The 16,640-nt window shown below is 39.7% G+C and overlaps 1 protein-coding gene across 4 annotated transcripts in view; it reads right to left on the reverse strand.

The window, feature by feature from the left end:
* The window catches only part of mctp1 (multiple C2 and transmembrane domain containing 1), a 142,574-nt gene that overhangs the window by 32,086 nt on the left and 93,848 nt on the right, over positions 1-16,640 (reverse strand). For all 4 annotated transcript variants that reach the window (XM_020706014.2, XM_020706013.2, XM_004072648.4 and 1 more), the window contains 6 exons: positions 14,825-14,927; positions 14,178-14,280; positions 13,492-13,593; positions 12,953-13,027; positions 10,926-11,045; positions 3,819-3,935 (listed from right to left, as the gene is read on the reverse strand). In XM_020706014.2, coding sequence (XP_020561673.1) covers positions 3,819-3,935; positions 10,926-11,045; positions 12,953-13,027; positions 13,492-13,593; positions 14,178-14,280; positions 14,825-14,927 — 620 coding nt within the window. The remainder of the gene's footprint in view (positions 1-3,818; positions 3,936-10,925; positions 11,046-12,952; positions 13,028-13,491; positions 13,594-14,177; positions 14,281-14,824; positions 14,928-16,640) is intronic.

The following is a 16,640-nucleotide window of genomic DNA, read 5'->3' on the forward strand; positions in this document are numbered from 1 at the left end:
TGAGACAGACATGGAACCAAACACACACTCACACGCTGCAGTGAGTGACGGACAGCGGGTTTTTTACTATCCCTGCGCGATTCCCCTGTTGCCTGTCCCCCCACCCCCACCCTCTGCTTTCTTCCTCACACATCCCGTCCCCGAAACTGCGCGCTCTTTCTCAAAGACGGGAGCGCGCCGTTTTAGGCACGGCAATTCACAGGTTTCCGGCTGGTACAAACTCTGTGAAATAATAGATAATAGTAAACTGATAATGCTGGCGCAGATTTTTCTCTCTAAGCACCGCTACTACTGCGCGCCTCTGGCATCGCATCGCGCCCGGGAAGGACTGGTCTAATGAAAAAAAAAGTATAATTAAGGATTTGTCTGCGAGCCACATGTGACCATCAAAAGAGCCATATATGGCTCGCGAGCCATAGGTTCCCGACCCCTGGTTTAGACTAAGGTCAAATGTTTTCCCTTTTGTCTAGTCATTCCAGCACATTGTTAAAGAAGTCTGTAGAAACATAACCTCTGATCAGAGATTAGCTGCTATGATGTTTTCTTCGTTTAAGTTTCTCATTGAGTTACAAATGCAGAACAAAACAATGAAAAAAGGCAAAGGCATCAAATAGAATTTGTGGTGGTGTGTGGTGGTTTTGCATACAAGTTATATATTTTATGCATTTCTGGTCGAGAATGTTTGAGGTTTCCAAAAAAAAAAAAAAAAATGAAAAGAGGCAACTTGTGTCATTATAACTTACACCAAGTGCTGAATGCAAAAAACAAATGTGGCCAGAAAATATCCATGCACCGCATAAATTAAAAGCATTTTTCAAAAAAGATTTAAAAGCATTTTCTTTGATTCGTTTCAGTGAACACGTTCCAGTGTGAGACAAAGGTCAGTTAACGGTGTTCAGGGGTCAACATTCACGGGTCAGAGTGCTACATGATAAGAGAAGAGGTCGGGGACCTCAGTGGTGAGGTGCCTCCAATAATCACTGTTCTAAAAATGCTCTGACTGCTTCACAGGTTCTGGTCAAGGTTGGGGCTAGGGTAAAAGGCGCTGATCTGGGTTCTGTTTGCAGAGCAGCATGTAACCACACAACAGTAAGTGACCCTGAGTGGAGAATTACTGCGCACAGAGAACGCTGTGTTTGTTTACGTGATACAGACAGGACTGTGGCTGCGGTGTAAAACCAGAGAAAGGCTCTCCACATTGAACCCATCAGATGAATCAGGGTCAGTTCATTAGGAAGTCTGTACTCAAGTGACTGCTTTTCTCCCCTTTATTTTCTCCTCCTCTTCACCCTCTTCCTCACGCTTCAGAGTAAGATCTGTGACACTTCCCTCACCCCAGATTGCAAGAAAACCGCAATGCTCTGGATGCTACCCCTTGCTCGGCTCAGCATAATGCTTTAATTTGATGTGTTGTTTAAAGTAATTAAAAGTCTTTTCCCCTGTTTTCTTCGCAAGTTTATTTTTGTTCTCTGTTAAGTGCAAGAAGGAAACGAGAGACAGCCATGACTTATTTTTTGATAAAGACTTGGAATTCAGGAGTGGAGGCAAGGAGCGCAGATATTGTGCTCTCACTCTCACTCGCACCCGCTCCTCCACCCCACTGCATCCGAGCAGATTGGGAAACCAAAAACAAACAGGGACAAGACTCAGGGGATACTTGTGTCTGAAGGAGCGAGTTCATGTATGTGCGTACATAGCGTCTGCATGCACAAAAGAACAATAACGGGGGAAACAAACAAAAAAAACAATACTTTTCAACATGCTGCAAAAACAACAAGTTTAAAAAAAAACCCACTAATGATGCTAATCTTTGTCAATTAATCCCACTTCCATCAGATATGCGGTTAGTGCAAATGTCTGTAAACGCAGACAGAAGATAAATACCCACACAATTCGAAGAGGACACACACAGACAGCTTTTATCTCTGATGCATTTATCTCATACAAATGAAGCATAGTTGTGTGTGTGTGTGTGCATGTGTGTGTGTTTGCTGCTGTTCCACACTGTTTTTGTGCCTTAACCTTGATTTTGGAAAGTAAAAGAGTAATACTTTACACATCATCAGACATCATAACAACACTCTAGCACCCACAACGTTAAGTATTAATGAATAATAGACCCACCTGCACATTCACTGATGGTACATTAGTGCTATAACCTATTTGCTTTTGCAGATTGTTTCCACTTACATTCCTGCAAGCTGTAAGAAGCAGCTTATTCACATAGCTTCCCTTAGACAACAGCAGCTCAGACACTCCACACATCAGTGCTGTCAAACAGCGAGATTTCTCTCACCTAAAGCACCTGCTGAATGGCTTTATTAGAGTGAAAGATACTTAAATGAAGACGGTCAGATGAAAAACTTTGCAGCAGTGCTCTCATGATTAAAAACACTCATCTTGATGATCTATTAAGCTTTGTGCTACAAGCAGGTGCAAAAGTCCTCTGAATTCAACATGAAGGACTTTAAACCAAAGCTGGTGAGACTGAAGGTAATTCAGAAACAGAACACAAACATTTGACTGGAGCTATACGTAAAAAAGAAATTCAAAAAACTATTATGAAAAAAAAGAAAGAAAGAAAAGGTGTGGAGACAGGTGGAGGGGGAAATATCTTATTAGACAGTGGGTTTAAAGAAGAATACTTGTCTGGAGGATGTCAAACTCATTCACATGAGAAATGAGTGAGTATTTTCAAACTTTGTTAGTTCATTTTACCTGAGAAGCACAAGGTAGGGAAAAATGTCATTATGCTACAATGAATACAAGCAGCAGGTACGGGTACAATTCATCAAGCTGGGTTTTGTCTTCAGGCAGGTGTGATTTTTATTTATTTATTTCTTGTTTTGTCAAACAATGTCGCCATCTACAGGTGAGCAAAGGTACATTCTACTCATATTGTAAGGTGACACCAGGATTGCATGGTTCCAATTGTGTTCACGTTTGAAACAATCATTGATAACGTTTAACTAATGAAAGAAGCTTGTCCACAAAAAATGTGCATTTTTTAACAAATTACAAAGATTAGGTGTTATATTTTGGCTTATAGTTAGTCAAATTTAGCTTGGTCTCTAAATCATCGTGAATCTTACCCAAATAATACTTGTAAAGATATAAACATGCATTGAAAAACAAGAAACTCTGAACTTTGTAAATGGGTGATTTCTGACTGAGTCTTGGAAGAAAGATTTTATTAAAATTAATCACTTCATTGTTCACGCTCGCTCCATGGTCCGCTCTCACTCTACCTTACAAATGTGCCTGGCCATGATTAAAACATGTCTGTTTCTCCGTGACATTGCTTTGACATCATTTAATTGGTATAAGAGATAAAAATAAATGAATTAAATAAATATACTACCAGGTAAGTGGCGTAACATAGCTCAAGGTGACAGCCTATTATTTTTCTCTTCGTTTGCCTCAAAAAAGAAAAGCTAGAAACATGAACTGTACTGAGAATGCAGCTCATCTGGAAAATCAAGTTGCTTCCTTTTTAGTTTAAAGAAAAAAAAGACATTTGGCAAAAATATCTTTTAAAAATAAATTCTATTTTTGATCAAAGTTGCAGGTGCATTTTATTTAAAACCTGAGAAAAGTGTGCTACTTTTCATTTAGATGTCAATCTGGGATTATGTTAAAAAAAATTTAGATTCACAACTTTTTTTTATTTTTTCTTAAAAAAAAAAGAAAAGGACTTCAATCAAAAAATATTAAGCTAATGTTTTCACACAAAAAAATATTATTGTATTTTGCAGACATACACTACAGCAACAAGAAAGAAAAGCGGAGGGATACCAGTAACGGTTCAGGTGACTCACCATCTCTTGTCTTGTATCCTTCCCCGACGCAATAAGTATGTAGTTCCAAGCCAACAGCAGCAGCAAAGCCAGAGGGACCATGTAGAGTTCAAAGTTCCAGACAACGATGACAAACATCTGAAATAAAAGACAAAAAGCTGTTAGCAAAAAGCGATGCGCATTCTCTTTGCCTTTGGAAAAAGATGGATAAAGAGAACCGTAAACTCAATACAAAAACACAAAAACTAGAACAGAAGTCCAATAAAAAGAGGCAGGCCTAGTGTCAACGAGGTCCAACAGTCTGACCCTTAAAGGTTTCTACACCCGAAACTCAGGAGCAAGACAACGAGAATGATGACTGAGAGCCGTCAGAACGTCTTCCCTTCGTGCCAATCATCCCAGAGTCTGAGGTCATGTGCCATTTCAGACACAGTGAGCCAAATCTGACCCTTCGGTGCTCAACCCTAAACTCCAGCATATGACCTCCCAAACCTCACCACCCAAGTCCCTAACCCTGTCACTCCAAGCCCCAATACCATCGCCTACAGCTCCAAAGGACTCTTACATCCCATCTCTAACCTCTTCTGCACCCATCTGCCAAAACTATCACCCCTATACCTCCCCCCTCATCACCAAACAAGCAAAGTATCAACTAAAAAAAAGCCCAGATTTCTGATTTTGTCAGGATTCTTTAGCAGATTAATGACGGTGAGAAGATGTCGCTGGGAAAGTAAAAGTGTTAACAAAGGCTGCGTGGTATTTTCCAGCAAGACTTAGTCAGCTGTGAGATGGCATTGCACCAGTTGTTGCTAAAAAGTTCAGATGGTGTATTATGCAAACTAACACTTCTATGCTTTCTGTCACATTTAAGTTTACGATTTAAAAAAATGTTAAATTGCAGCTCGTGTGTCATTCTTGATATCGTCAGGTCAAATATGTTCAGAAAAATAAAAAAAGCAGAAAATGTAGCATTTTAAAATGCAGCAAAAACAAATGGATATTGAATAAACTTGCAGAATTTAAACAAGTCTTTCAGTTCTAAAATTGAAGGTATTGCAAGATAAAGCGGGATTCTTGGGTGAAAACAAAAAAAAAGGAAATTATCAGCAGTAAAGCAACATTTTTGTGTGCATCTAAGAGAGTGAAGACAAAAATAAAAAGAAGTCTGGTGATGCAAAGGGTGAACACAAATTTCTTCTTGAGCTTGCACTCTGAGTTTGATGTGAATTTGAAGTCCAGCGCTTCTGTGCTGGTCTGCTGCTGGTGGAGAGGAGCCAGTCAGGAAACAGGACAGCATAAATACACAGAGGCAAGCCCGAGCCGATGTGAGCAAACACACGCATCTGAAAATCCTTGAGGCTTCATGTGCAAAAAAAAAAGAAAAAAAATTAAGGGTGTATGTTAAAATACAGAAATACGGCGGCAGGTTGAATGTAAAATATGACTGTAAAATACTATTGAATATAAAAAAAAACATTCTGCCTAAATCTAAAAGTTGTGGAGGAGAAAAGAAGAGAATAGATTAAGCCATATGTTACTGTGACCAAAATAACTTTTTTTTATTCAGTCTAAAAATCATCAATTATTAATTCGAATAAAAAGGCATTAAGTGAAATTCTTCAAAGTTTTTTTGAAGATTTTCTACAAAGAAAAACTTGCTAAACTATATATCTTTAGACCAATTTTTCTAACTTCCCAAAATGTTGGATAATAAGAACTGATCATGCTTTCAATAATCTCAGACTAAACGATACGCAGTAAAGGTTCAGATACTTGACTTCAGTCAAACAAATAAAGGAGCTTAATTCTTTTAAATCTATTTTAGTTTGCCCTATAAATAACTCCATGCTGGCGAACATAGACGCACACAAGATAAATATAACTTACAGCAGGCATATCTTGCCCTGCTAATGTCATTTCTGGTCTTCTTTTGGGCTTATTGTAGAAAATGGTAATACTATAAATTCCACATTTTAACAGATCAAATCATATACATTTTTTTTTAAATCCTTTTTTCTTCTTACATGCCTGGGGTTGTTCAATCTGTGATCCCCCCCCCCCCCACACACACACACACTTCTCATTCGGTTTAAGTGGCTGAAGGCGAAGTTTTGACAGACAGCGAGAGAAACTGGACACCCGGACTCAGCAATGGACGGCTCTGTATCGTCTCTGCATCCACCGGTGGGGCCCCGCAGTGCCTGGACCTTTCCACCAGGACCAGGCGATCACGGCCAGCCCCCCGTTGCTCAGTACAGCAGATAGGAAGCTCTTAGCCTGGAGAGGTGGGAGTGGGAAGGAGCCTGCTGTGGATGTCAGTGACCGGAGAAAAATTGAAGGGAAAAAAAATAAAGATGAAAGCCGGCTGGATCGAAGGGAAAAAAGCAAGGGAAGATGCTGAATGAAGCTCCAGATGTAGGCTACGGGAATCTGTTAATGTGTGGTCAGAAGCACGGATAATGACAGGTCAGGGTATCTGATAAATTCTTTTTGTGCAACATTGTGCTTTTCGTCATGGCAGCCATTGTGCATCACTTTTCATTTGCACTTTGTGTTGCTCAAAATGTGCAAAAAAAACAACATATTTTGGCCAGTAAAATGTATTTTATTTACAGTAAAGATGACATAAAATATTATTCGTAAATGTGTAAAAGTAGATTCTTTAGATTCAATAAAGCATTTTTTTATTGCTTTCCTAAAAAACTACTTATAATAGTAGGAAAATGAAATCATTTCCAAATAATTTCCAGCTAATTGATTCTGTCATTTAAAAAAAAACAATTGTTTTCTTTATTCTTCTTTTTGTGGAGAGCTTTTAGATTTTAACAAAACTTCATTTGTCATGAACTGAAAATATGCTTTTGTGTGTCAAATTTACTAAATGGATTTAGCAGTGGTTATAACTATGGCTATGTTTGAAATGGGCAAACATCACATCTGAGCATAATCAGAAATTCAAATGCCTTGTTTAAAAAAACAATCACATTAGATCAGTCTGCTACAAGTTGGTGAATTATCAACACACAACAATTACAAGGAGATTTTTTTGACAAGTTTCGGCTGTCAGATGGCAATCCTTTCATAAACTTTTATGTTTTTTTTTTCCTCTTACAAATAAAATACAGTGGGAAAAGACAAAAAGGTCTAACGTTAAAAATGTCAACAAAGCAGAAAGTCAAAATGATTTATTCAAGCACTTAGCGTGACACTTTAAAAATTATATTATTTGTTTCCAAACACAATGCACATCCTGTCCGCTTTCTGGAGCAGCTCTGTGGGAGGGTAATACTCAGTACTTTGGCTTACATTTACCACACACCGGGCTAACTTTCCCCCTGCTCTGTCTCAGTGGAGTGAAACTGAAGTTTGGATTTCAGAGTTCCCCTTTATCTCCCTTACATCAATTTCCATGCTGGCAGTAAGTGTTGCCAGACAGCGACTAGATGTCCTGTTAAGTCTGAGAGAACAAGAGGAAAGGAGGCTGTCCTGCTAGTGACCAGACCAACTCCTCATTCTGTGGTGCTAGACTGCCCCCTGCTGTTCCACTGTAGAATACATGAAAAACAATGATCTAAGGGGGGGGGGAAACAAAAAAAGATATTTTAAAAGTTTGTTTTTTTTAAGTTTAAAAGTTTATTATACTAAAAATGCTTTGTCAAAGTCAGGAATCTTTGTGTGCAAATATTTAACAATAACTATTATTATTTGCTCAATCTATCTCTAGTGATTAAATTCTTGACTTGGTATTCAGTTAGTTATGCCACTCCACTTCAACTATTTTTCAGTTTTCGCAGATCGGGAGAGCAGTAATATGTGAAAGTATACTTTTCAAAGCTGTCCCTTGCTGTGGGCAAAGACGAACTTCCGACGTTTAAACTTTTAAAAAGTTAGAGAGCTTCTTTGAAGAGGAGTCAAAGGAGCAATTTAAAGAGACCTGGAGTGGTGTGCGGTGCCGACTGCTATGGTGTCTCTGCAATGTGTTTTTATCAAACTCTCAGGCAGACATGTGCAAACACACACATGTACACACTCAAATAGTTGCTTCTGTACCTGTCTCTCCCTTTTTTTTCCTTCTTTTTTTATTTCAGCAGGGTGAATTTTTATCTAAATGCAAAGCAGGTGATAGGTGCTCCAGTTTCCTCTAGAAGTAGCTCCCTTGTCTGGGCTCTCTTCCTGATAAGAGTCCTACTTTGCTTGACATAAAAGAGACCGGTATCATTTCCCCTGCCTCCCCAACAACCCCCAGCTCGCTACCCTCGCCCTTCCCTGAGCGTCACAAAGCTGCCTCTATTTGCTCCCAATTCAGGGCCCAATTGCAGATAAAGTTACAGCAAATTTGTTTGGAGGAAGAGCTGCCGAGGCCTGCGGTCCCTGGGGCAATAACAGCCTTGTCTTGCAGGGGCCGTGGGGAGAGCTGGCAGCAGCAGAAGAGCAGAACCCAACACCGTTCAACCTGACAATGGACTCAACTCTCTGGTACACAAGGTAAAGGGAAGGGAGGGGACTGAGAGATTAAAAAGAACGGGAATGGATGGATGGATGGATGGATCGAGGGAAGACACTCAGCTTGCAGGTGTGGAGAACGGAAGAAGACGCTGAGATAGGGAATAAAGAAAAGACGCATCGACTCACACATACACAGACACAGATACAGACACCACCCATCATGCAGGACAGGAGGTAACTCCAGTCCCGTCCATTGTGCCAACGCCTGAGGCAAAGCTGCCACGGTGGCTGATTCACTGTCGGGATGGGTGGGTGACAGCAGTGTGGGTGTGAGAGAGAGAGAGTGAAAGGCTGCATGGGAGACTATGCGATAGCTTTCCTTTTTCGCACATTCACACAAAACACACAACATACACACTAGCCACAGCTGGCACTAATGGCTGATGTGTACATGCGGCTGGCATTTCAGAACTCGTCAGAAGGAGAGTTACAGACCATGAAGAAAAATGTGAGCATGTTTTTTGTGGAGGGAGTGTTGTGTTGTGACACACTTTGACAACTGCAATTTGACGCAAAAGCGCGTACACACAGTTTCGACAAACATACAAAAAGGGGCCTAAATTTGCCCTCCGGGGCTGCTTCAGCTCTTATGGAGTGCACATATTTGCACGTTTAGAGCTTGAGTTGCCTGCAGCCTCCATCTCTGTAGCTTGCAGCCATGATGGAAAGTTAAGTGTAACATCTGTCTAAAAAGAAACGCACATGTGTACAGACACATGTCCATAATCACACACAGAAGTACACTTTAGTGAATGCACCACCTTGGCCAGATGGCCCGCCATAAAAACCCACTTAAAGAGATGAGCGAAGTGATTAAGAGGCCTCTCAAAGTAAGGGAGAAATGAAATGAAGAAATGGCAATGAACGGAGGGAATACCTGCGCTAACTACTCTGATGCTTTTAGCTAAGTGCTTACTCCTACGTTAGCAGACTCCCAAAAGAGCAAGGTGGAGATCGGATGGAGGGGGAGGGAGGGGGAGGGCACAATGACACCTACATTTCTGAATTTCTGTAAAACCATGAAACACTGTCCTTGGCCTAGATACATTCTTTGTCATCATTGGAGTACTTTGAATACAAGTGAGAGTAGGAAGATTACGAATAGTTTGATCTATGAAGTAGAAATGAATGTGTAACACTGTTTGCATTTTAAGAAATAAGGGCAAAGAGTTTCTGGAGTCACACAATGGGTTTGTGTGCGTTTCTAAGGGACCAAGTTGGCAAGATCTGACCTTGATTTCTTAAAATTCCTACTTCCTATGTCAGATGCATTCATTCATCACTAGCTGATAAGAAACAAGGATGCAAAGATGCAAAGGAAAATGCAAACATGTGCATTCTAGGCGATCGCACACAAGCTCTCCCTTTCTCACACACAGACACACACACACACACACACACACAAAGGGAAAATGTTAACTGATCAATACTGTGTCTCTTCTGACCCATGTCTTGTGATGACACTATGACCTGCTGTACAAACACACACATTCAGCCTCTACTGAGATTAAACTGCTGTCAGAGAGCCAACTGCTGCTAATGTCTGCTGCAGAGACACTTAATGCAGCAGCGGTAAAAGGGCTGGGGCAGGGCCAGTCCACCTGTCCTGTAGCTACTTAAGTCGGGGACACTAAAACAGACAGGATTAAATGCCTGCTCTGTCATCTTTAGCGCAGAAACCTCAATGCTGCCACTCACTGCCCTGCAGGAGAAGGTCTTTTACTGATAGCTCAGTCGTCCAATTACACCTCACCTTTTAATACCAGACACAGATGACAGCAGAGAGCGAAAGGATGAGGCCAGTGGGTGGGGAAGGAGGGAAAGACTGTCATTTGTACTTTACAGCATAAGTGCACGGAAAAGCATCAACAGATTACAGCTGGACTGTCTCGTAGTCGGTTATCAAAGGGTCAATTATGTTCAAGTTTCAACACCCAGTTCGTACTCATTTTTAGCAAGGAAATGTCAACTTAAACTTTTGCCATAAGGTGCTTTTAAGACAATATGGGCAAAGTGGAAAAGAAAAACAAATCTGATTATGCTTTACATGTGTTGCAACAGCAAATTTAATAAGTCCATTTTGTTTTTACAAGTTGACACAGTTTCACCAATATTTGCATAGATTCCCCATTAATACAAGACTAATACAAAATATAAAAAATAAAATAAAAATACAATAAGAGTTTTATGATATAATAAAAAGTATAACATTATTTCAAACAAAAACTGATAACAAATTTTAAGAAAGCATAAAGATTGAAGTTCTCAATGATATACAGAAAAGGCAGCCTAATTTAAAGGCAAAGCATGAAGAAGATGAAAATGAAGAATCCACTAAATTAGATATTTTCAGACCTAAGTGCTCTCATACAAAGTGTGCGCATTTTTTAATGCCTCTGAGCAGCTAGTTACAAGATCCACTGGCTGGCACATTATTTTTACGATGTGAGTAATTATTTTCATACCCCGCCCCTTTTTACTGTGCTCGAAACATTAGAAGTATCTTGTGTTAAAAGTGTAAAATTAGCAGTGAAGGATCTCTACTTTATTAGCAGAAATGAAATGCGTTTGCGTGTGCTTGGGAAGCGTGTGTGCAGGTGAAAATGTGCAACGTCTACGCACCACAAAAGCACAGATGCTCCTCTGCGGAGAGTCCCATTCGAAGCAGCTGTTAATGTAGCAGCCTGTGTTGATCAGGAACATGATGCAGCGTCGGACCCGGTTGAAGTTGTGCAAAAGTAACTGTAGAAAGAAAACAATTGTTAATACTGAATAAGAGCTTAAAAATGCACCACAGCAATGAAAACTTCAGTATTTTACATTAGGAATGTTTTTATTGTCTAAACTCAAATCCTAAAACCTTGAGAGGCTACAGAACTACAATAATTATCTATGAGAGCTCTAAAAATGTTGGTTTATTAAACTGAAGCACATGCAAACAAAACAAAACCTGATAAAACTTTTTCTAATGCAGACATTTGTGATAATAGATCTGCAATAAATAGATATTTATTGGCATGAGCGTAATCTTGGGACTTTTTCTGTTACAATTAATACTTTTAGAAAGGATTTTAAATCTAGACATAAATATACAGGACTTTCAATGAGACCGTTGGTGATATAAGGACTTGTTTACATAAATGAAAGGGCTATATTTGGATGTGGATCAGTAGAAGACAACAGTTACCACAGCAAGCTGGCACTGCGTTCCCGCTAAGTTGCCTCTCCCAGTGATAAGGTTTACTACAATGATGATAGTCTCCTACAATGTCTATGGATTTTCCTCCCTGCATGTTCTCCAGGAATTTGGCCAGAGATGAGAGAAAACTGGCTAACTCCTGCCACCCCACTGGGCTGCCAACCATTTGCAGCATAAAAGCGGAGAACGCAAAGCACCCAATCAGGTCACCACCAGAAGGAAGGAAGAAAAATCCTCCTGAAACAAAACAAAAAGTCTATCTAGATAGCTGTTTAAATGGGAATAGTAATAAAAAAAATATCAATCTTTTACTTTACAGATGTTAAAAAGATAAGTTTTATGCATAGTGAGTCTAGTTTGTATTTTCTTGTCATTTGGCTAACAAGGTGAAAAAGAAAACGTCTTTAACTTCACGCAGACTAATTATGCATTTCACTTTGACTCTCATGTTGCCTTTCTGAAACACAAACCCTGGGCACAGTAAAAGTGCAAATCATCCATTGTTTGCATTCCTCATGATCTTCATGTATACGTTCTTCCATTCGTTGCTTATTATTGCCTAGATACGCACCTTATATTTCTCAAATTATGTCATATCAAAGGCTTTAACTTAGAAGACACTTAGAAAAGTGGTGAAGTAATTTATTGAGTCAGATGTCCTAATTGCAGTTTAACGCTTGAATTTGACAGACAGCACATGCTTTCTCTCTTTTGTTTTTTTTTTTTTTGCTTTTTCTTTCAGAGTGAGACGGCACACCAAAAAGCGCACCATCGGGGGAGCTGCTACCACACAAAGAAGCCCTCATGGGGCAATCCCTCCAAAGCAGCCAGTGACATCATCATTGCGAGACGCTGACATGGGTCATCTCTGTGAGTCAGGGGTGAGACGGAAGAAAAAAAGGAGAGAGGCGCAGAGCGGGATGAGGTAGAGAGCTGCAGTGGAGGCAGGGACAGCGGGGACAGAAGGGTGGATGGAGGGATGACAAAAGGGTGGTATGGGAGCTGCCGTGTGTGTGCCGAGCTGTGTTGGGCAGGGCTGTGCTCGGCTGCGCATGGCGTAACATTGACTGCTGAGCCCGAACGGCCACTCATATGACACGTCTGATGCGGGCCAGCCCCTACCATTCATCCTTTTGTGGTGCCGCCACACTGAGCAGCGTGACAATGAAGTGCAAAGCAGCAGTGGCAAAGAGGGCCAACTATGAGGATGGCCAATCTACTTATGCACCCCAGAGCTGACAGCTTGACATTTCTATTCACCACTCAGAGTGGATGCGAGGGGAAAGAGATGAGAGAAGGGGTAGTGGAGGGATGAAAAATAGCAACAATGTGCTGTTTTTCCTTCAATCATTCCGTCGCATTTTGCCTTCAGGACTGTCGTGCTTTACAAGGTGCCATTCGCTGGTTTTATTTCAGACAGTTGAACAGAAGAAGGCGACTGCTGATCTACCTGTTTGGACACTCTTTGCTCTTCTTCAATATACTTTTGCTCTGGAGGAGTCAGCGTGTTGAGACCAGCCTTCACCTGGATCGTGGAGTAAACAGACACAGCAGTGTAAAGATCAGCATACTGGCTTGTGAGAAACAATGCTTTTATTTAGAAGGAATTTTTTTAAAAATTGGGAGGCGGGATAACATAGCAGCACATGCATGGATCAAGCCATGTCAGGGGCTAGAGAGAGCAGGAGGCAGAGCTTCAAGATGGCCGCTGTAGGACACACACAGCGATGAGGAATGGGCAAACAAAGGCTGCTGAGAGGGAGCTTTCGATAATTAAAGCCAAAATGAGGACGTGGGACAGGGGACGAAGGATGAGATGGGAGTAGAGGAGGGGGGAGAAAAAACAGAATAAAGACAACAGTGGTTAAAAAAAAGGGGGGGGGGAGCTGGGCATAACAAGAGAGGATGCGAATGAGAGGATAATAAGGGGGGGCTATTAAGAAAAATCAGGGAGGGGACTCGGGGAAAAAAAAAAAAAAAGAGACTTACAGCATTAAAAATCACGTCTATTTCGAGAAAGATGACCCCTTTTGTTGGCCCTGTCAGCTCCTTGCTTTTCAAGGCATAGGCTTTGCGTTCTCCATTTTGGATCTGTGGGAGAGGGACATGACAGGCGTCTGTCTGGCAATACCCGGCTGAATCGGCTCCTCGGGCCACCTTTGAACCCCAGCTGCTGGCGCTGACAGGGAACCCAAAACAACTGTGGCAACTCTGACAAGTACCTGTTCATTACCCACTGCAGCTCTGTTCTGTCAAATAGAAATTAACTATCCTGGGGAATCATACAGTACAGCAGAGCAAAGATATATGAGCTACGCAGTTCTTTCACAGGCAATCTATATTTTTACCAAATATGAGAGACACTTTTCTTTTTTCCAAATCGGATTTTTCATCTCTCCATCAGCGTCATTTTCATCTCATCTCCCCCCCACTTACTTTCCATCTTCTCAGCTATCAATCTTTTTTTTTCTTTTGACTTTTTTCTTATCATTTCTGTCAATGGTGTCTCTTTGAGGAAACAACAACAGTCATCGGTGCAGGTTATAAAAATAACAGCAGCTTTTTTTTTGGTCCTCATCTGATTTCATTCTTTCCGTTGCTTTGCTGCGCAATCTCTCCATTCCCCCTGAGGCTAAAAAAGAAATGAAACGCACAGAAATCTGCCTTTGACTCACATTTAGTAGAGGAATAGCCACTTTTCCCAGGAAGTCCGCACTCCGGTCTCTGTCCTCATCGTAAACAGTGACCTCAAGGACCGAGTGGATGTCCTTCACGTTGCTGGCCCAAACAAAAAGACAACAGCAGGAAACTAAACCTGTAAAGACTGTATATTTTTTTTTTTTGTGCAAATTCCTTTTAGGCACAGAAGACACAAAAAACTATTTAAATCCATTTGTTAAAAAACACAGAAAAGTAAAATAATCATTATTTAATATGAGATGCTAAACCACAATGAGAGCTACTTCAAAATTAGACTATGGTTAAAAGAAAATCAATGAAAAAGGAAAACTTCTAAATATAATTGTATACCTGACACAAAAAAAGATGATATATAATTAGGGGTATTTTTTAATAAATTTATATCGTCCTTTTTTTTTTTAAATACTAAAATCTGATTATATCATCAGAACGCAGGTTCATGTTTTTCTTTTTAGTTTTAAATATAGATACCAAAATTCAAAAGGGAAATATAGACTATAAACTAAAATAACTAAATCATTGTAATTTAAAAAAACTACTTTGACTTCCAAAAGACGTCATAAAACAAGAACACATTTTAAAACCTATTTTCTTAAGTGACAGTGCTGTGACGGACACTCACAAAGTGAAGACTTTGTTCCATTCTGGGTTGAGGTTTTTGTAAACCGTGTGCGTCTGAAGCCGATCGTTACTCAGTTCCACCACACAAAATGGGTCACTCTTACCTACAAATAAATGAAGTTGTGTTAAAGTAATAGAAAAAGGATATAAATAATGAACAGTTACATTATTCTGAGCTAGTAAAATCCTAAATAATATTTTTTTAAAGTCTTTTTTTAAAGTCTTTCTAAAGTTTTGTTTAAATCTATTGGAATTAGGATAGTTAGAATGAGTTAGTTGTTTTCAGTTTATTAGACAACAGCATATCAGTCTTGCATCTGCATGTCCTTCTATCAAAGGCTGCACAATTCAGACACAAATGTTAAGGGGTTAACATAAAGGGGTTAACATAAAGTTAAGGGGCAGCTGAGCTCTGGGTTGTCAGATGGAAAAGAAAAGAAGTAGGTCAAAAACTTTAAAAGTAAATGTTTCCAGGAACAAGAGGGGCTATATAGACCCGGAGACTTCAGAGCAGATATACAGCAGTGCTTGAGAAATGCAGGGAGTCCATGATCGTTGATTTCAGTGCAAGAGGGTGGGGGGGGGGTCATAAAACACAAGACAAAGACACAATAAAAACAGACTCAAACTAAGAATTCACTTTTGCTTCATCATGAATCATTAAAACAAAATTAAGTGACAATGTTATAACTTTTTTTTGTATAATTAGAAAAAAAAACTTTAAACGACTAAAAAAATAAAATACCATTTTTGAGGAAAAAACTGTTTAAAAAACTCCAATTATATATTTTTTTCTAAATATACAGCAGTTATATAACAAGAAGAAGATGAGACTCAAAATAACAAAAATAAAGAAAGCTGATTCCTCCTCCTGAGAATAGCTTGCTGGACTGTGATCATCAAAAAAAGTAATTTTCCAAGTAATATCCCGTTTAGCTGCGTCTAATGTCTCAAAGTCTTTGTAGAAAAATGAAGGGAGTGCAACCAGCCCCACTTATCTGCCCCCCTCCTTTTTACTGCCACAGAATAAACTAAAAATAACAAAACAGTTAATTTAGGCTTTGATAATCACAAAAAAATCTGTGGGGAGCTAAAGATTATAACTTGAAAGGCTGGGTCATGTTTTTTGAAAAAAGAAAGGCCTCAAATCATCTTTAATGGGAAAACAGGGACAACAGTAAAATATTAGAATGGCAGTACTGTTACATAATAACGTGAAATAAGTTTGGGATTGAGATCAAAGCCCCACAGAGTCTTTGGAGGAATGCTGAATGAGTGTCATTGATTGGTGCGATTTTCTTCAAATGTTTTGGCAAGGGCAGGATATTTAATGAATGTACAAAGTAAATGTCACAGTGATCAATTCCGAAGCGTAGGTGTTGCTTTTCATATCTGTTTGAGGCGCAATATTGATGTAAAATGCTCCAAGTGAATATTGACGAGTACGACTTGTTCGACTGAAAAGCGGCTTCCATTAAAACAGACAAAAGGCTCTCAGATCTCTGCACTTTATTTATTAGCTCCCTGCAAATCATGTTTTGTACTAAAATGCATATTCTTTATTGGACAAATTCAGACTGCAACAACAGCAATTTGCATTCAAATTGTATACAAGTCAAAATAAAGCTTTGTCAGCATTTATCATTTGTTTTCTTTAAGGCAAACTTTAATGTAAAAACTTTCAAAGCTTCTTTAATCATTGGGGAGCTTTTCAATCATGAACGATGATAATGTTTCCCAACTAATCAAGTCTGATTAATTTTAAACGCAATCACCCAAATTAAGAGATGCAAATTATTTCTTCAACGCCTCTCCCC

The sequence above is a fragment of the Oryzias latipes genome, chromosome 9 (genome assembly GCF_002234675.1).
Source record: "Oryzias latipes chromosome 9, ASM223467v1".
Lineage (NCBI taxonomy): Eukaryota > Metazoa > Chordata > Actinopteri > Beloniformes > Adrianichthyidae > Oryzias > Oryzias latipes.